At 43.0% G+C, this 20,564-nt stretch overlaps 1 protein-coding gene across 1 annotated transcript in view; it reads right to left on the reverse strand.

Moving 5' to 3' along the window:
- Positions 1-20,564, reverse strand: part of FNDC3B (fibronectin type III domain containing 3B) — a 327,048-nt gene that overhangs the window by 47,655 nt on the left and 258,829 nt on the right. Inside the window, exons 12-22 of the mRNA XM_087725242.1 lie at positions 19,692-19,816; positions 17,591-17,765; positions 14,651-14,737; positions 13,915-14,053; positions 12,127-12,198; positions 10,257-10,375; positions 8,320-8,425; positions 6,909-7,084; positions 5,745-5,858; positions 4,858-5,007; positions 3,245-3,522 (exon numbers count right to left, since the gene is read on the reverse strand). Of these exons, the coding sequence (XP_087581368.1) occupies positions 3,245-3,522; positions 4,858-5,007; positions 5,745-5,858; positions 6,909-7,084; positions 8,320-8,425; positions 10,257-10,375; positions 12,127-12,198; positions 13,915-14,053; positions 14,651-14,737; positions 17,591-17,765; positions 19,692-19,816 (1,541 nt within the window). The remainder of the gene's footprint in view (positions 1-3,244; positions 3,523-4,857; positions 5,008-5,744; positions 5,859-6,908; positions 7,085-8,319; positions 8,426-10,256; positions 10,376-12,126; positions 12,199-13,914; positions 14,054-14,650; positions 14,738-17,590; positions 17,766-19,691; positions 19,817-20,564) is intronic.

Below are 20,564 nucleotides of genomic sequence, written 5' to 3' on the forward strand. Positions count from 1 at the left end.
CCAGTCTAGAAATCAGGGTACTATGATTCTAATCCTACCTTAGGTATGAAAGGCAGCTGGGTGACTTTGGGCCAATGACCAGTAATTATCCTGTTCCTCTGAAAATAAGATCTCCCTGGATAATAAGCCCAATCGTGCTTTTGAGCGCATGCGCTAAAGTAAACCGCCCCTGAAAATAAGCCCGCCCTGAAAATATTGCAACACAGGAGCAGCCATGAGGTGACCCTGCTCCTGCACCTCAAAAACAATTAGACCTCCCCGTAAATAAGACCAAGCACTTATTTTGGGGGTTAAAAGAAAATAAGACCCTGTCTTATTTTCGGGGAAACCCAGTGTGACTTCTAGTCCCACCTTAGGCATGAAAGCCAGCAGAGTGATTTTGGGCCAATCATCTGTAGACTATGAGTTCTAGCCCTGCTTTATGTATGAAAACCGGCTGGATTACTTTGTGCCAGTCATTCTCTGTCACCTCAACCCAGCTCACAGAGTTGTTGGATTACTTTGGGCCAATCATCTGTAGACTATGAGTTCTAGTCCCGCTTTAGGCATGAAAGCCCACTGGATGGGCCTATCATCAATAGACTATGAGTTCTAGTCCCGCCTTAGGCATGAAAGCCCACTGGATGGGCCTATCATCAATAGACTACGAGTTCTAGTCCTGCCTTAGGCATGAAAGCCCACTGGATGGGCCTATCATCAATGGACTATGAGTTCTAGTCCCGCCTTAGGCATGAAAGCCCACTGGATGGGCCTATCATCAATAGACTATGAGTTCTAGTCCTGCCTAAGGCATGAAAGCTGGCTGGATGACTTTGGGCCAGTCATTCTCTGGCAGCCCAACCTAGCTCACAGCGTAGGAGGAGGAAGCAGCATTGGCTATGTTTACTGCCTTCAGTGATTTATATAAATAATAAAAGTAGAATTAAAAAAATATAGAAATACCACAAGGTCTGGCACAAATGTTTTTTACCTATAAGTTAGAGGGGTTGCAAATTTAGCACCATATACTTTTAAAAAGCACATATGTACATCCAAAAAATTTAGTAGATTAGATTAGATTTATTTGGTTTGTATGCCGCCCTATTCCCGAGAGACTCAGGGCGGCTAACAATAAAAAGGGGAGGGGATACAAAAATAAAATAAAAAACAGCAATTTAAAATTCAACAACAGTCGTAACCTCGAATGGGGCTGGATAGTTCAACAGCCCCAGGCCTGCCGGAACAGCCAGGTCTTAGTTGCTTTGCGGAAGGCCGGAAGGGTAGTAAGGGTCCGGATCTCAACTGGGAGATTGTTCCCCTGGGCTGGAGCAGCCACAGAGAAGGCCCTCCCCCGAGGAGTCACCAGCCGACATTGGCCGGCAGATGGAACCCGGAGGAAGCCTAGACTGTGGGATCTGATAGGTCTTTGGGAGGTGACTGGCAGGAGGCGGTCTCTCAAGTACCCAGGTCCCATACCATGTAGGGCTTTAAAAGTAATGACTAGCACCTTGAAGCGTGTCCGGAGACCAATGGGCAGCCAGTGCAGCTCGCGGAGGATAGGTGTAACATGGGTGTACCGAGGTGCACCCACGATCGCTCGCGCGGCTGCGTTCTGGACAAGCAGAGATCCTTCCCTATGCCTGCTTTTCTTTCTTTGGCGGTCTTGAGTGAAAGAAGCGGGGCAGAAGCTTTGCTCCATCACGCATCCAAAATTAAAGGAAAAGCAGAAAGGGACAGAGTCAGTATCTACTAAGGTTTGGAGAGGAGAAGAGAAAGAAGAAACAGAAAAGGTTGAGGTGGATTAGAATAATTGAGAAAGGACTGTGGTGGAAGGTAGTCTGGATTTCCTGGGATGGACAGGCTCCATTCCAAAGGAGTAAGAGGCATCACACTTTGTGTGGGAGAAAGAGGGGGAAGACAGCTCCTCCTTAATAGTTCCCACATGTTTTATGGTGCAGTAGTAGAAGTAGTAGTCTACTTTGGTTTGGCAAGATTTCTGTCTATGTGCAAAGAACAATAAAGGAAACTGCTTAGAAGTACCATGTCTGTCTTGGTTTTTGTAACCTGACTGGACAGCATTTGAGATGAGATTATTTTAACTGTTATTGTCCAAGATATTTCTCATTGCAACTTTCTAAAACTTTTGCAGATTTCTGAATTTGGCTGTTATGGTCAAAGCAAGGATGGAGCTTTCAGAGGTTCAATGCTGAGGAAAAGCCATTGCTATGCATCAAGAGGGACGCGGTGGCTCATTGGCTCAAATTACAACCATTCTGGTGTACATTTAGGCTAGGATCACAGAGTTGGAAGGGACGCAGTGGCTCAGCGGCTAAGACGCTGAGCTTGTCAATCAGAAAGGTCGGCAGTTCGGCAGTTCAAATCCCTAGTGTAACGGAATGAACTCCCATTACTTGTCCCAGCTTCTGCCAACCTAGCAGTTCAAAAGCATGTAAAAATGCAAGTAGAAAAATAGGAACCACCTTTGGTGGGAAGGTAACAGCGTTCTGTGTTTAGTCATGCCGCCCACATGACCATGGAGACGTCTTTGAACAGCGCTGGCTCTTCAGCTTTGAAACGGAGATGAGCTCCGCCCCCTAGAGTCGGGAATGACTAGCACATATGTCCAAAGGGAACCTTTACCTTTACCTATACATCAAAACCGAGATGCAATCTTGTAGTATCTTGTGACAATGCAGACTCTGCTGTCTAGATTCTATCTGTGACAGATGTAACTTCCTCCTTATGACTCAGTGAAGAAGAGGACAATAAACTCTCTGCTCAGTGGCTGCAATTATTTCTATGATTTTACATATTACTTGATCACTAGGAGGCAGGAACTGCAAGACTATATACTGAAATATTTATGCATTTGGGTAGCTAAGTCATGAAACCTCTAGTAAAGAGAAGGACCAGGGGAGACATGATGCTAGTTTTCCAATATTTGAGGGGCTGTCACAGAGGTGAAGGGGGAAAGCTATTTTCCAAAGCACCTGAAGGCCAGACAAGGAATAATGGATAGAAACTGAACAAGGAGAGATTCAACCTGGAAATAAGGAGAAATATTCTGACAGTGAGAGCAATCAACCCATGGAATAGAAGTTGCCTTCAGAGGTTGTGGGAGCTTCATCACTGGAAGCTTTCAAGGAGAGACTGGACTGCCATCTGTCAGAAATGGTGTAGGGTTTACATGGGCAGAGGGTTGGAATAGATGACCTACAAGGGCCCTTCCAACTCTGCTAATCTGTATCTTTGCAGTAACACTTACCGGAATGTGGTTTCTGGAGGCAGATCCTCAATTACATAAGTTGTGACTTTGCCCACTGACAAAATACTATCTCCCAGTTCGATATTGTAAGATACAATCTCAGAGCCATTATTGCACGGTTCCTCCCAGTTCAATACGAGGCATACAACAGGCATTGGACAGGCATCCAGGTGCTCATCCTCTGATACGTAGAGGATGGTTACAGCCTCAGGAACAGACGCTGGGGCTCTGCAGGATACCAGGTCACTGTATGATCCTGCTCCTGCCTGGTTTATTGCCTGGAAAACAAATAGAGATTCAATTTCATTATTCTACAAACTAGCAACATAGTTGGAAGTCAGAGCTAAAGAGAGACAAAGATCTAGATCAGGGGTCAGCAACCTGCAGCTCTGGAGCCACATGTGGCTCTTTCATCCCTCTGCTGAGGCTCCCTGTTGCCGGACAGCTCCACAATTTGATAGGGCTTTCGGTTAGGATAGGTAGAGGAAAAGGGATGCTGTGCTAGGAGGAGACTCTATGGTGGGGGGAACTGGACTTCTGATTAGCTCCAGAATTGAATGGGGGGGCTTCTGGTTAGGGCCTTTGTGGCTCTTTGAGTCTTTAAGGTTGCTGACCCCTGATTTAGATCAAGGGTCCCCAACCTCTAAGGTGTGGCCCACTCCTGGGCCGTGGCTTACTCACAACCAGGCTGTGTGAACAGCGGTCCAATTATTCACTGGAATGAAAGCTCCTTGCAACTATTCCCTAACTCTGTTTTATTTCTCTAAAAATATTACCTTTTATAGTAAATCCCAAAGGTGCATTTTTTTTCAAGAGGCAACTGAACTTTCTGTTTTTTCTTTGAAGATATTTCACTTCTCATCCAAGAAACTTCTTCAGCTCTGACTGGATGGTGGGGAATGGAAGGATTTATACTTCCTGCAGGCAGCTGGGCATTTGCATCCTTTTTGAGGGTCATTGAGGCCACCTGTGTCCTCAGGGTCACTGGAGTGGTGTAAATAGTTGTGGAGCCTTCTTGGAACTGTTGAAAGGACTGTATTGTTGATTGGAGATAGATGATAGCATATCCTGCCCCCTCTGTTGACAGAAAGCTGTTCAATTTTTGACATAACTGGCCTCTTTAACCCCCTCTTTCAAACCAGTGGTCCTCTCTGTCCAAAATATGGACTCTGTTGTCTTCAAAAGAGTGGCCTGTGTCTTTTAAATGCCGGTGGACTGCTGAATCTAGTCCTGATGTGTTTGTTTTCCTACATTGTGCCATGCGTTTAGGAAATGGTTGTTTCATTTTCCCAATGTACGCATCTCCACATAGCTCACTGCTTTGTACTGCATATACGTTGCACAGTTTCTGTTTGGGTGCTTTATCCTTGGGGTGGACCCACTCACCCTCCAGTCAGAACTGAAGAAGCGTGTTGGATGAGAAGCGAAACATCTTCAAAGAAAAAAAACAAGAAAGTCTGGTTGCCTCTTGAAAAAAAACGAATCATTGGGACCACCACCATCTAGATGACTGAGAATCTTCATAGCCTTTTACAGTGAGGTGATGAGGACAGCAGAAATTTATATCCTCATCTTGATTTACATCTAATCCTATGTAAATTTTCTTGACTTACCTGCAGTCTACAGAAATAATGTGCTGCGGCTGAAAGTTGGTCAATTTCAAAGGAGTTGGCTGTGCCAGTATACACCAGTTCTAAATTCTCCTTGTCTTCTCCCCACTCCAGTCTATATTCTGAGATGTCAGCGCCAAAACTCTCAGGACTCTGCAAAAGAAACAGAAGTTTGCATCGTATTTGGGTCCCAAGAGACGCTCTTCTATCTTTTCTGCTTTACATAGAAAACTGGGCAATCCAGCGGTGAAATTCTACTGGTTTGGACTTGTTCACCCAAACTGTTAGTAAAAACTGCTACTGGTTTGCCTGAACTGGTAGTAAAAAAAAAATGCTACCACTTTGTGCAAACCAGTATTTCCGATGATCAACTGTGACACGTGATTTATGTTAGCTAGAATCATCAGATTTCCTGCTTATTAGCTAATCTAAACCGTGTGGCACAGTGGATTACTCCCCCCACCGCTGTTCTACTTACCTTTGCAGGTGTCCTCATCCCGTTTTTGATGCTCTGTGCATGTGCAGAAGTTCCTGCGCATGCGCGGAGGTGGTGCATACGAGCAAAGCAACCATCTCCGTGGTCATGTGGCTGGCATGACTAAATGCCAAAGTTGCAAGGAATGCTGTTACCTTCCCACCAAAGGTGGTGCCTACTTTTCTACTTGCATTTTTACATGCTTTGGAACGCCTAGGTTGGCAGAAGCTGGGACAAGCTCACTCCGTTACGCGGCACTAGGGATTCAAACCGCGAACTCCCGACCTTTCTGATCAACCAGTTCAGCATCTTAGCCACTGAGCCACCGTGTCCTGCCCCTCTCTCAGTTAATCTCTCTCCCTAATCTCTGTTAATTTGAATGGAGGATTGACAGAAGTAAACTATTTTCTCTTACCTCCCAGCTCACAAGTACACTTGAATCGGAAAGGAAGGTAAGGCAAGGTGCTTTACACTGCCCTGGAGGTCCAGCCACTGTGGTAATTTTGGCAGCTTCAGAGTAAGTCCCATACTAAAAGAAAAAACAGGGAAAACTCATGCACACATTGCATATAGTAGAAGGATTTAGGAGATTACAGTATAATAATATGTTCTTCTCCACCTTGACATTCTTCAGATGGACCGTGAATTGTGTTCCATCAATCAAGGAGTCTATAAGAATGTATGTCATTATAAATAAATATATATATTTGCTTCTTGATTAGGGAAAAAGCTCATTGTAGAAACCACCCCCAAAATTAATATAGAGCAGTGAATGTTGTCTGTTTCCAAACACTTCCCTAGTTAACAGTAGTGCAATTCTACAATTTCAGGCACAAAAATCTTCCCTCTTCTATTTCAACATTTCATCATTGGGCTAGATTTCCATTAAAATGGAAGATGCTCCATTCCTTTCACAGTGGATAAATTGAACTGTTTCTGGGTAATTCATTCCTCCACAGATAGGATAATTGCCAGCCTTTATGATGGCCCCATTTATTGTTGTTGTTAGTTGCAAAGTTATGTCCGACCCATCGCAACCCCATGGACAACGTTCCTCCAGGCCTGCCTGTCCTCTACCTGGAATCCATTTAAGCTCACGCCTACTGCTTCAGTGACTCCATCCAGCCACCTCATTCTCTGTCGTCCCCTTCTTCTTTTGCCCTCCATTGTTCCCAGCATTAGGCTCTTCTCCAGTGAGTCCTTCCTTCTCATTAGATGGCCAAAGTATTTGAGTTTCATCTTTAGGATCTGGCCTTCTAAAGAGCACTCAGGGTTGATCTCCTCTAGGAGTGACCGGGACTTGCAGGAGTCTTCTCCAGCACCATAGTTCAAAGGCCTCCATTCTTTGGCACCCACTGAAGAAGGAAATGGCAACCCACTCCAGTATCTGAAGTTTGCCATGAAAACCCCATGGACAGTACCAAAAGGTCCCATTTACAATTGCAGGCAAATTAACACTGGATGCCAATTACATAAGATTGGAAAAGCCAAACTTTATTGAGGAGAAGGGTTCACAAAGGACCCTCTTCAAATATGATTTAGCTTTTATAGGCAATATTTTGGAGTGGAACTTTCTTACCCCTCCATCATTCAAAGCCCTCACTCTGAACTGATACGTTGTTCCAGGCAGAAGATTGCTGACAGTACATTCAAGGTCTGGACCATGATAGACCTCCGAGACCACCTCTTCAGGTCCAGTCATTTCTATGCTGTATGCTGAGATATGACTGCTACTTTCTGATACAGGGGGAGCATCTGGAAAGAGATGTTGAGACAATTAATATCATTGCAAGGAAGCTGGTACTATTACACAGCCAAAATTACTTTATTTTAACTATCCATTTTCTAAATTGTGGGTGCTCCAACATTAGAGGCTTTTAAAGAAGAGATTGGACAAGGATTTATCTGAAATGGTATAGGATTTTCTGCTTGAGTAGGGGGTTGGACTAGAAGACCACCAATGTCCCTTCCAACTCTGTTATTTCTGTTACCTTTGGCATTGACAAAATTACTATCAGTCAACTGCAAAACGTAGATTTACCCAGAACAGCTTACATCCTTGATTTTCATACATAAATTTTGAAGAAATATTTATTTATGCAGCGTATGGCATAACATACCGTATTTTCCAGTGTATAAGATGACTTTTTAGCCTATTAAAATCATTCAAAAAATCGGGGGTTGTCTCATACGCCGGGTATACAGCGAGCTGAAACTTACCGGTTCCAATCTGGTCTGAATGCCATTAAATACCGCTGCCGTACTGCTGTACTGAGCTGCATTTTCCATGCTGGCAGCTCTGAGCTGCCTTTCAGCTCAGAATTTCCACATAGTGCATACTGCTATGAGCCAGTCTGCTCGGACTGTCTTGGAGTCAGGAAGGCGGACTGATGATGTCACACCCTCTGCCAATCCGAGCAGGCCTTGTATTCATTAATAGAAAAATGCATTGCTCGCCGTGATTGGCTGGGTGCTGTATACTGTAATGGCGATACCTGACCTGACAGTATTACTGCACCGTACCGCCTGAAAGGCCAACAGTATAATATACAACTGGCTAACAGTCAAGACCCTATCATGGGTCCACCAGCAAGAAGAAAGAAATATGAAGCCAGTTTCAAACCAAACCCTATATTTTAACAGGAAAAGTAGGGGGTCGTCTTATACACCCAGTCGTCTTTTACGCCGGAATATACAGTACATGGACTAGCAATATATATATTAACATTTCACCTCGGTTTGTAAAACGCAATAAAATATAAATATTAAAAAGATCTATATTCAAATGCCAATATCTAGGCCATCTAACCATTGAAGCGCAGCGCTGTTTATTTTTTTTTAAATCAGATACTGGACCGGTGATATGATCTCAGCTTGCAGCTGGTCACAATATGATCTGCAGTTTGACGTGGGATCCTGCAGTCCACACTGAGGGGAGGATACTACGCCCCATTGAAGAAGGAAATGAATTTCAAATCCTAATAACTTACCCCACTGCAATTGTATTTCTTTATGCTTTGGTTTTCCAAGCACTCTGGGTGGTTGACACTGGTCTGGAGCAATGCTGAGCGTATGAACAAGTAAACTTTCAGAACACTAGAAAAATACAAAAATAATGCATAAGATATAAAACTATCTAGCTCTAGTCCAAATTCACTTATTCTAAATTCACAATCGTTATAGTCTTATTTTACTTCAGCTATAGGCACCTTATAGGCTTTAAAGGGTAAAGGTAAAGGTTCCCCTCGCACATATGTGTTAGTTGTTCCCAACAATAGGGGGCGGTGTTCATCTCCATTTCAAAGCTGAAGAGCCAGCACTGTCCAAAGATGTCTCCATGGTCATGTGGCTGGCATGACTAAATGCTGAAAGCGCATGGAACCATGTTACCTTCCCACCAAAGATGGTTCCTATTTTTCTACTTGCACTTTTACATGCTTTCGACCTGCTAGGTTGGCAGAAGCTGGGACAAGTAACGGGAGCTCACTTCAATATGTGGTGCTAGGGATTCGAACGGCTGAATTGCTGACCCTTCTGATTGACAAGCTCAGCGTCTTAGCCACTGAGCCACCGTGTGCTTTTTATAGGCTTTACCCATGGCTAATTTAACCTTGGTTCATCCAATTTTCCCTAAATTGTGAACGAGTCACAAAGGACAACTTCACACCATTCATGATGCCAAAATGGGTTGGATAACGTATAGTTCTGTATTTTTGTCTGAAAACAGCCTCTATGCAATTTTGCTTTCCCCATGGAGAAAGAAGCATTTGGATTTGACACTCCAGAAAGAATGGAAAAATGAAAATGCGCATCAGAAATAAAATATGCTTGAGGACATTCACAGTACTTCAGGAAGCTAAAGTGTCTGTTCACTCAACTTCACTAGCAAATGGGTACCATGCTTTTAAGAGATCAAACAATGCATATGGTTTGATAAAGGACAGTATTTGAGATAGGACATACTCAAGTCTGAAATCTGTTAGTCGACTTTTAAGGGATGAATTATAGCACAGCCTTGTGAAAATATAACAGTGTTTTAAGAGGAATCTTCTGTTATTAATACCTAATTACTACGAGGTTAGCCTTCCTCTCTTTATAAAAAACATAATTGTGGCTGGAACTGCTGTTGCTAAGCCACCCAGTGACATGAGATTGTCCTTTATGATCCTGTTGCTTAGCAAAGGAAATTCCAGTCCCAGTCATTGTCATTAAGCAAACGCAAGACAGCATAAAATAGCAGTTGAAAATATACACCTCACTGTCATTTGAGGTGTGACACTATGAAAGTACTGTATTTTTCGAACTATAAGATGCAACCGAGTATAAGACGCATCCAGATTTTGAAGAGGCAAATTAAAAAAAAAGTTTTTGCACTCTGCAGGCCCCATCTGCATGCCTTGCTTTTTGTGAAAAATGGGGCATGCAGAGAGTTTGAGAGGCTTGCAAAATGCTGCTGGGGGAGGGCAAAAGTGGGCCCTTTATTTTTGTAATAAAAAAAGGCGGGGGGGCATGAATATGCTTTGGGAGGCTTATAGATTGCTCCTGGGGGCTGGGGGCAAAAATGGCACATTTTTCACTTGCTTTTGCCCCCCCAGCCCCCAGGAGCCCTTTGCAGGCATCCCAAAGTCTATGTACATCCATTTTTGTAAGGGGGTGGGGTTTCAGGAGGCCAAAAATGCTGTGTATAAGATGCACCCAGATTTTCACCCTCTTTTTTGGGGGGGGGAGGAGGTGTATTTTATACTCCCCAAAATACGGTACTTCCAAAACTTTACAGAAAACAATACAAGGTGACAGAATCACGACCTAGAACACCTACTTAGCAAAATAAAAAAATAACATACCAGATCAGCTCTACAAAAGCTGGAAAAATGGACAGAACAATCAGAAAGAAAACGGTACCCATTGCTGTTCATTTAGTTCTTACCTGACTGTGTCCGCCAGTGCTAATACAGCATGCCCGGAGCTTGTACAAAGTGCCTGGCTTCAAGTATGCACACGTACATTCGGTGGCAGGTCCTCTATATGCAACTTCCCATTGATTTGCTGCAAGGATAATTGGACTCACTCAGGCAAGTGATAAACTGTGGCTTAGATCCTATCTAGATTTCATTTAAGTCCCTGCCTTTGCAGTGGTTTGCGGCAATAACTCCTTTATGGGAAGAAACTGGCCTAAGATCTTTTCAGTCAGGTCCTTCCCATTCAATCAGGCCCTTTCATTAGTTGAAAGCTGGATTAGAGAGATAAGGTTTTCCTTAATTGCTTATAAAAAAAGGGACCATTCTAGTTTTGGTGAGACCAATTTATATATATGATTTTCACGGGTACAGGTATGCAGGTCTTGGCGTATTTGAGTCTTTTCCCGTGTAAGATTGAGAGTATCTTGGCGACGTTTTGATGAGGTCCCACTCGTCATCTTCGGGCTGGTGCCTTCGGCTTCGTGCTTGGGCAAGCAAAGCGTGATCGGAGCTGCCGTCTTTCTATAAATATTCATGTGTGTGTATGGAGTGCTGGCTTTGTTGCTGTAAGTGATTTGGTTGACTGTGTTGTTACATCTTGATTAGTTGATGGAGTTGGTGCATGCGGATTAGTCGGCTGTTTCGTAACATCCTGTGTGGCTGAGGCAACAAAGCCAGCACTCCACACACACCCACCAATATTTATAGAAAGACGACAGCTCCGATCACGCTTTGCTCACACAAGCACGAAGCCGAAGGCACCAGCCTGAAGATGGCAAGTGAGACCTCGTCAAAACGTCGCCAAGATACTCTCAATCTTACATGGAAAAGACCCAAATACGCCAAGATCTGCATACCTGTAGCAGTGAAAATCTATGAAAACAAATATAATCTGTCTGTCTGTCTGTCTGTCTGTCTGTCTGTCTGTCTGTCTGTCTGTCTATCTATCTATCTATCTATCTATCTATCTATCTATCTATCTATCTATCTATCTATCTATCTATCTATCCTCGAGCAATTTAAACCAAACTTGGCACATGGATGATTTACTCTCTGGAAAAAAAATACTGTGGGGGTAAGACACTCCTAACACCCCTCGCGGTGTGTGTTTTGTTAAGATACAGCCTGTTGTGCCTTTAAATGGCTTTTACTGTACTGCCGTAAAATGGCTTCTACTGTATAGCACAGGAGTTTCCATGGTAATGGCTTCACAGTACTCCACAAGGGGGCTCCCTCTTGTAAGGGTGAAAATTAGAAATTACGTTTGATCTGGACATTTTCCTCCTATAAATAAATACCCAGGCAATGCCGGGTTATCAACTAGTTAATTATAAAAGTTGACCAAAAAAACTTAATCTAAATAAAAATGAATCCTAATTTGAAAATGACTCAACATTGCTAACAATAGTTTTCATTTTGCAAAGCGAAGTTAGATGCACACATTTGACTAAAAACATCTTTTTGCAATTGTATTTTGCAATTAAAAAATCAAACAAACTTACATTTATGGGAATCTTAACAATCCTATATAATCTTAATAGGCAACTATAATTCAATATCACAGCTCAGAAAGTAATATTAACTTTTAAAAAATTGGCTGCTACATCTGGTAGTCTTATTTCCATTTTGATTAATTTACCATTTTTATTGAATGATGCATTAATCAAACCCCTGAGGATGGTGAAGAATCACTGCAATCAAATAAATTCAACTGAGAAATCTCTAGCTACTTGATATGAGGATTTCGAGAGCAGTGATACTTTTCTTATCTGTAGTTACATTTTCTTATGAACATTATGAATAATTGAAGAAATCACACTATTTATGAATTGAATTTACCTTCACAGCTTCCTTCTGAAACTTCTAACAGATAATTAAGGATTTCCGAACCACCGTTGTCCTGAGGAGGCTCTGTTAAAAAAAAAAAAGGATTGGAGAGGAAAAGAAATAATAAGCAAGTTATGAGAATGGGAAAAATTATTTTCGGTGGTGATTAGATGCAGAATCTATCTTTTAGTCAGTTGGCGGAAGATTACCTCTAAGATGGTTGTTAGTCTGTGTCCTTGTGTGACAAGTGAGAACGGCTAAAAGTTTATAAGTCCCATGTTTCTCCGAAAATAAGACTTATCTCCAAAATAAGCCCTAGCTTGATTTTTTAACGTGTGCCTAATATAAGCCCTACCCCAAAAACAAGCCCTAGTTAAGACTCTGTCCCATTGTCTGGTTGCATGAGGTGGGGTGAGGCACATGCATAAAAATCAAGCTAGGGAAGGGGTGGAGCTGCCCCACACAGCCTGTACCTGCTTACTTTAGGACTGCAAAAGCCAGGCCTCCCACGCCTCGATACTTGCTGCACCACTGCCTGATTTCTTCTAGGGCTGCTTGCAGTCAAGCACCATGTGGTGCATTGCAACAGTTCTGTTGCTTGTGGCAGGACTGTGAGTAGCGACACTGGCATGATGCACCATGTGGCATCTGGCTGTAAGTGGGCGCAGAAGAAGTTGGGGACCAGCGCAACAGGCCTGGCTGCGGTGGTCCTAAGGTAAACGGGTAAGATATCCCCCCCAAAATAAGACCTGGTGCTTATTTTGGGGCCCAAAAGAAAGACCCAAAAGACCGGGACTTATTTTTTAGGGAAACGCGGTATAAAAGTTCCAACTCCATAGCTTTTTCAGCAGACCAGAAATATATATGTATAACAGTCCGTTCCTCTTTCCCCTGCATTTCTGAACTTATTTCCCCCTGATTTGCCAAATGAAATCCACAGGAAGTAGATGAGGTTTTTTAAAAAAAACATGAATACATCTGCATTTGCTTAAATGAAGTCTTTCTTACTGGCACACAGGTAGCAGAACCTTTTCATTTTAAATGTTCCTTGTCACTTGTTTGTTTTGTGGTGACTTGTTGTATTTAGCGTCTGGAGCAACACTCAGTTGTTATGTTGCTTCATCCTTGTTAATGGTACATTCAGACGTCTGGTCTAGGGATTAAGGCACCTGACTACCCTGCTTCCCTGAAAATAAGACCTCCCTGGATAATAAGCCCAATCGGGGTTTTAAGTGCATGTGCTAAAATAAGCCCTCCCCCCAAAATAAGCTGTGAGTTCTAGTCCTGCTTTAGGCTTGAAAGCCAGCTGAATGTCTTTGGGCCAATCATCAGTTGACTGTGAGTTCTAGTCCTGCCTTAGGCATGAAAGCCAGCTGAATGACTTTGGGCCAATCATCAGTTGACTGTGAGTTCTAGTCCTGCCTTAGGCATGAAAGCCAGCTGAATGACTTTGGGCCAATCATCAGGAGATTGTAAGTTTTAGTCATTCTCTCTCAACGCAACTCACCTAGCAGAGTTGTTGTCATGGGGAAAATAGGAGAAGGAAGGAGTATTAGATATTATTTTCACCATCAGTTATTTATAATAATAATAATAGACAGTACACAAAAACTGTCTAAATAAATAAGGCAACGTTTGTACAACATAAAAGAGCCATTTTCTTTGCAGGCATAGACTACATGTGTGGTTGGCAAGAGTGCAATATATTATAACAAAACAGCACCAGTCACCTCTACAGCAATGCCATGCACGTTAAATCAGTTCTTCTTGTGCTTTTAAAATACAGAGATGTATTCTTACCCCATTTCACACTGAAGCCATGAGATGTTACTGGCCCTTTAACAATGGGTCTGGAGGGAGGGCCTGGTCTGTCTGGGCTTGTGGTACAGACCATGACATCACTAGGACTACTTTTCCCTTCTACATTGGAGACAATCAGCTGGAATTTAAAAAAAAAAGATTTTTTGTGAGTCCATCTACATGCTGTGTTGCACAGTACATTTATCTGCCCAACGGCTCTGTAAAAATTTACCCAATCACATTTTAGTCGTTTTACCAAAATAAATAAACAGTCACCGCAATTAGACTTTTCATTTTGAATCCGAAATAGTTTCTTATGCATTATTCCCATGTTTATTTGATTGTGGATGCATGAGAATATGTTTCACAGTAATGTAAGTGGACAATTTTTGCAAGTACAGGTTCAGCAGTTGGGGGGGGGGGGGGGGGAAAGACAGCCGGCTGCCCCCTTGTGGCACCTTGTTAAAATTGCACATAGAATTAAAATTGAACATTGAAAACATGTGGCATGGGATTGTTATTTAAAAGCAAACAAGATACACAGATTTCTGCATGCACTTCCTTGCATGATAAAACAATGCTATTGTAACTTCGAACATTTACTACTAAATGAATGGTTGCAATTTGAGGATTATCTAACAACGTCTTTCCAATAATAAACATGCATGATATGAGAGCACAAACTCTTGTGCTGCACAGGACAATGAAAATGAAAATGAAAGAGAAAGAAATTTACCCTGAATTTGTATTGTGTGCTTCTTTTAAGATTCTTCACAGTACAGGTTCGGTCTTCTCCAGTGTACCTTGGATGAAATGCATTATCCTAAAGGACAAATTAAGTTACCAGTTAAAGAGTAACAGCAAGCAAAAATAAATTCAGAAATATCACCAAGCAATAATATACCACTCCAATTGGGGCATGAAATATTTGTCCGACTATTGTGGAATTTGCCATTATTTGCAAATTAATCCTATCTCTTTGAATTTTGCAGTGAATGCTGCTATGCTCTGGATTACTTGTCTTTGGCCCAGAACCTAATTTACATGACTATAATTATGAGCTGAGAAGGAACTTTAGTCATATTTTTAAACATTTTAGCTAACCTAGCAGGTGGTAAATGCCATCTATAAAACATCTATATACATTTTCTTTATATGATGTTGTCATTGTTAATGTATAGTTTCTTTCCCATAAGTTTTGCCACTTCTCTAATTGTATGTTATAGCCAAAGCTTTTTTCCCCATCGTACCATTGTTTCTTTTACTTACTCATCCTCCATTTTCCAATTTAGTAAGAATTTATAAATCTTAATTAGTTTTTAATCAGAGTTCAACAGTATCTGATCAAAGGGTGTTTGTTTTTTATAGAAGCCAGACTTTTTCATAACTTTATCATATCTAGATTATATTTGCAATTGAGGCCACCATGATAGTTTAATACCCTATTCTTCAAGCTCTTGCTTAAATTGTAATTTATCTTCAGTGTTCAAGATGTCTTTTATAAGTCAGATGAAATCTTAAGCAATTGAAATTTTTAGATTGGGAACCATAGATGAAAGCTTGACCTTCCCCAAATTTCTTACTTGAAATTTCTGAGCTGGTTTTATCCTAAAATCACCACTATTCAAAACAGAAAAATTGATTTTAAATCCCCATTGCATTCCTTATTGTAATAATAGTTTCAAGAGCCCTTAAATGTTTTTTTTTTAAAGTTTGTTAAAGTGGCTCCCTCTTGTGTCCAAAAAGTAAAAAACACAACACACTTAGTACCATGTTACTCATGTTGAGGAATGTTCTTCTTTTAGTAACATCCTATCTGTCCACCAGGTACGTGCTGATAAAAGCCTTTGGAGCTTTGCCAAAGCAATAAAACAAGGTAGAACATTTTAGGGAGGGGTCAAAGTAATAGCTATGCAGTATTGTTTATTTATGCATCAACTGTCTGAGCTGCTGTGCTTGCATGTATGGAAATGAGACTGAAGTATGGCACTGCTCCCCAATGCAGGATGAAACATTGGGGCAAGATGCCAATAATATATGTAAAACCAAGTTCTTGGATGGGTGTAGCAATTTCCCTTTGAGTGCAACTGGAAAAGTTGCCAAGAACAAATGTCTCATCGGAGCCACCTTGAGATGGACAGTTCAGGACCTTTTTATAAACACCGTCAGATATTTAAAATGCTTTTTTTTAGATATTTAAGAACTTCTATGACCCATTTATTGCAATAAGCTGTTAGGATAGGATTGAAGCCCAGGGGGAAAAAAAAATCAGAAGGAGCCCTTGAGTCTCCCACAGGAAATTGAGGAGATGACATTACATTCCCTTGGGTGCATTAGTGTTACAGAAGCAGGTTGTGCAAACTCAACAGAAACAAAAGGGCATCGGCTGCCCACATAAGAAAATGTCAGGAAATTTAAAATTTAAATGTTGGTACACTGCAAGGTCCAGTGGAAACTAAGGAGAGCTGAGAATGTTTAGAAACGGCTATTGGCTCAGCTGCATTCATGGGTTTAGAGCAGAGATGGGGGAACGATGGATACTTGTGGATTTCAAGTCCCAGAATTCTGGGAATTGAAATCCACGTGTCATAAAAGGGACATACTGTAGTTCCCCACTCCTGATTTAGAGCCTGGGATGGAATTATTATGACCACCCTGTAATGCTAACTTTCCATGAAGGCAAAGCAAAATGTGAGCCACTATAAAAGTGAGGGGTCGTTGGTGCTCTCTGAACTTGGCTGTTTTCTTGCAAATGTTTCATTATCCAAACTAGATAACATTATCAGTGCACTGACAGTGAGAACAACTGATCAGCGGAAGGGCTTGACTCCAGAAACTGTGGGTGCTCCATCACTGGAGCTTTTTCAAAGTTTCAAAGTTTAATAACATTTGTATGCCGCCCGATCCCGTAGGACTCCGGGCAGCTAACAATACAAATAAATCAAAAAGAAGGGAAGGAAAGAAAAGATACATTTAAAAAACACACCATGCAGTCCATTCCAAGTGGGACTGGACCATATTTTGGGGTCAACAGCCCCAGGCCTGCCGGAACAGCCAGATTTTAGTGGCTTTACAAAAGGCCGAGAGAGTGGGAAGGGTCCGGATCTCTGCGGGAAGATCGTTCCACAGGGCCAGAGCAGCTACAGAGAAAGACCTCCCCCAAGTAGTCGCCAACCGGCATTGCCCGGTCGACGGCACCCGAAGGAGGCCCAATCTGTGAGATCTTATAGGTCATTGGGAGGTATGTGGCAGGAGGTGGTCCCGTAGGACTGGACAACCATTTGTCTGAAATGGTGTAGGGCAGGGATGGCTAACTTTTTCCTAATTGAGTGCCCAAAGTGCACAAGCGTGCATGTGAATGCAATGCGTGCCCCCTTGTGCATGCATCCCACCCTGCCCCTGTGCATGCCCCCGCTCCTCATGCATGTGCAGCAGAGACCCGAAGATCAACTGACTGGAGGGATGCGCATGCATGGCGGAGCTGAACTCGGGTGACAGCTCTGTGTCCACAGAGAGGGCGCTGCGTGCCATCTCTGGCATGCATGCCATTGCTCCGCCATCATGGGTATAGGGTTTTCTATAGGGCTTCCTGCATCACCAGTGGGTTGGATGAGAAGATCCAAGATCCTTTCCAATTCTGTTAGTCTGTTCTGTTACTTTGGATTTCAAAACTTACAATATCTTCCTCTTGAATCTCCAAGGTGTAGGTAATCACTTCTTCTGGTGTGCAACCTTCTGCTTTATTCCATTGCAGTGTGATCCACGTTACCCCAGCACGGACCAGTCTTGGTGCTGAAGGGGTCTGAGGGATGTTTCCTGAAGTGTAGCATACAACTTCTTGGCTAAAGCCACTGTGGAATGGCGGGGCGGGGGGAGATGGGGAAGAGAGGAAGGATACTCTTTAGTAAAAGTTTGGAATTACACCCTGCGGAACAGCAGTGGGTCTATTATTTAAAGTGCCCCTTCCTTGTTTGCTAGACACGTGTCATCATCATCTTCATTTAACGATCGCACGATCACTTGCGGGGTGAAGTCTGGGCAACTGAATGGAGCTAGGGGAGTGTTTACTGGCCGGATGCCGTCCCTGATGCCAGCGCAGAGTTTTGTTCAGCAGATACATCCTCATGGTGCCCAGAGAGAGAAATATCTGCCTCCACCTAGGCTCGAACTCACAGCCTCCTGAGTGTGAGGTGAGAGCTCTACCTCTAGGCCACCGCACCACTCCTTGCTAGACCTGTATTATGCGCATGCTAAGCCCCATTCTCTCTCTGAAAAAGGAAGAACGTGGTTGCGATTCATAATAGAAGCGTCTCCGTCTTTTAGCCGAGATTACACTATTGATTCTCAGCTACGCTTAACGGATTAAAGAGAGTATGGACAACTCAGAAATCCTTCAATTCTGCATGGGGTGGTTTATCTTTGTATCCTGGTGATCAGGAACAGGCTTATACATCTCAGATCCAAAACATAGACATTACCCCATCTGTTGATCAATAGCTATTTCTAGACTCATATTCTAAATTATTAGATACAAGAGCTGGATATTTTTAATAGCCTTTTTTGTCTGACACTATTTCTGTCAAGATTTTGCTTTATACTATTTAAATACTTCCTGGAAGTTGGATTGGGTTGTGCTTCTCTGTTCCGACAGAGGCTTCCCAAGAGCATGAAACGAACTCCCTCTCCCGGCAAAACCCCCTCTTATTAATTTACAGCGAATTCTGCTCATTCACAGCAGGCAAAGTCTTTCAAAGGAGGATTTACAGTCACAGACCTTATCTGGCTTGGAAAGCTGACAGGCCGATATCTGCAGAACTTGGCAAGGAGTCTCGGAGAGTCATGAACCAATTAACTGAAGTAATTGTCTCCTGCAAACTCCCCTCCCCTTTCGCTCCTCTTCATTCCCTATGGGAGGGGCCATTCACTATACACCTGTGGCCTTACTCACAAATTGACCCCTGTTCTTTAGCTGTTCCCTTCGTCCCGCAACTCTGCACACGCACACACTGGGAACAGGCTCCAGCTGTTCATCTGCCTCACTGATGTCTGCCTCTGAAGCAGGGGTGGGTTCCGGTACTGCCGGTTGGCTTGTGGGCGCATTGTGTGCGCTTGATATGCATTGCACTTGCATGCACAGTGCAATAAAAATGTTATATGCATGTGCAGAAGCAAAAAACAAGATAGGGGAGTCTACAGCTTGGGGTTCAGGGGCGTGGCAGGCCTGGGTCACTATCGGTTTCAGCCACCCAGGCCACCAAACCACTAACAGTTCAGCTGAACCAGTCCGAACCAGTAGGAACCCACCATTGCTCTGAAGGCATCTGATAGCTGGCATACGGCCCTGGCCCCCTCTCCGCCTCCGACACAGAGCCCTCATCAGAGCCTTCCCCAGACTCCAGGACTGGCCCATGTTCCTCCCCAACCTCATCACTCTCCAAATCTGCTGCCAGCTCCTTTGGCTGCTGGCGGGCCACAACATTCTCTTTGTAATCCAGGTTTATGCCTATTCGATGCTCTTTCATACTAGGCTTCGATGTGTATCCATTTGCATTTCTGCTTAAGGCAAGCTATTTCAAACTCCCTCTGAAATAGAAAAAAAACTCTCCCCTGAGACAACACTGGACGGCATCTGATTGGTCTCTGTGAGAAACAAGATGCTGGGATAAATGGATCTTTTGTGTTTTCCAGCCACACTTTTCTTTCTCAACTGAGTTTGGCCTTTAGAAACAGCTTGACCGATGGCTGGAGCATGTTATCAACCAGGCACCAGGACTTACCTTATGCCGATCTCGTTCTGAGCTGCTAATCGGAATGTGTAACCCACAGCAGGACACAGCTTTGTCACCTTGTAATGTTTTTGGTTCCCAAAGTAACATTCTCTGAAAACATTGCTCCTTTTCCCCTGGAAGACAAAGGTGTGAAGTCTTATGAGCTCTTTCAATTTCTTCCCCCCCCCCCAAAGCAAAGAGCATTTTCTTCTGACTGGATATAAACAGTTCATCATTTACTCATTTCGCAGTAAGATGCAGCCTTTCTAGACATTTCCACTCAACTACTAATCTCGCCTTTCTATCCTTTACAATATTTTTTAACCCGAAGAATAGCTTCACGGCCATTCTTTGAGGGTGAGGCAGGTGAACAAGATGGAAAACGAAAATGATATCTAGATGCACAAAGGGGCCATGAAAAAATTATCCTAAGGGGAGAGAATCAATCACTGGGAGGTGGTGTGGCCAAATCATTCCTTCAATTATTTCTAAAGAATGAGGGTGGCGCAGTGGTTAGAGTGCAGTATTGCAGGCTACTTCAGCTGACTGCGAGTTGCAGTTCAGTAATTCAAATCTCACCGGTTCAAGGTTGACTCAGCCTTCCATCCTTGCGAAGTGGATAAAATGAGGAGCCAGATTGTTGGGGACAATATGCTGACTCTGTAAACTGCTTAGAGAGGGCTGCAAAAGCACTATGGAGCGGTATATAAGTCTAAGTGCTAGAGGAAAGGAAGAGTGGCAAGGGGTACCAGCATCTTGGCTTCAACAGGTAGGTGCCAGGCTCCAAAAACCAAGAAAGACACGTTGAGGTTCTTCTAAGCAATTTCCTTTATTGTTCCTCACCTATAGACAGAAATCTTGCCACGCTAAAACTCACCACTT

The sequence above is a fragment of the Thamnophis sirtalis genome, unplaced genomic scaffold (assembly GCF_051295495.1).
Source record: "Thamnophis sirtalis isolate CommonGarterSnake01/CBP01778 unplaced genomic scaffold, rThaSir2_p1.2 scaffold_11, whole genome shotgun sequence".
Lineage (NCBI taxonomy): Eukaryota > Metazoa > Chordata > Lepidosauria > Squamata > Natricidae > Thamnophis > Thamnophis sirtalis.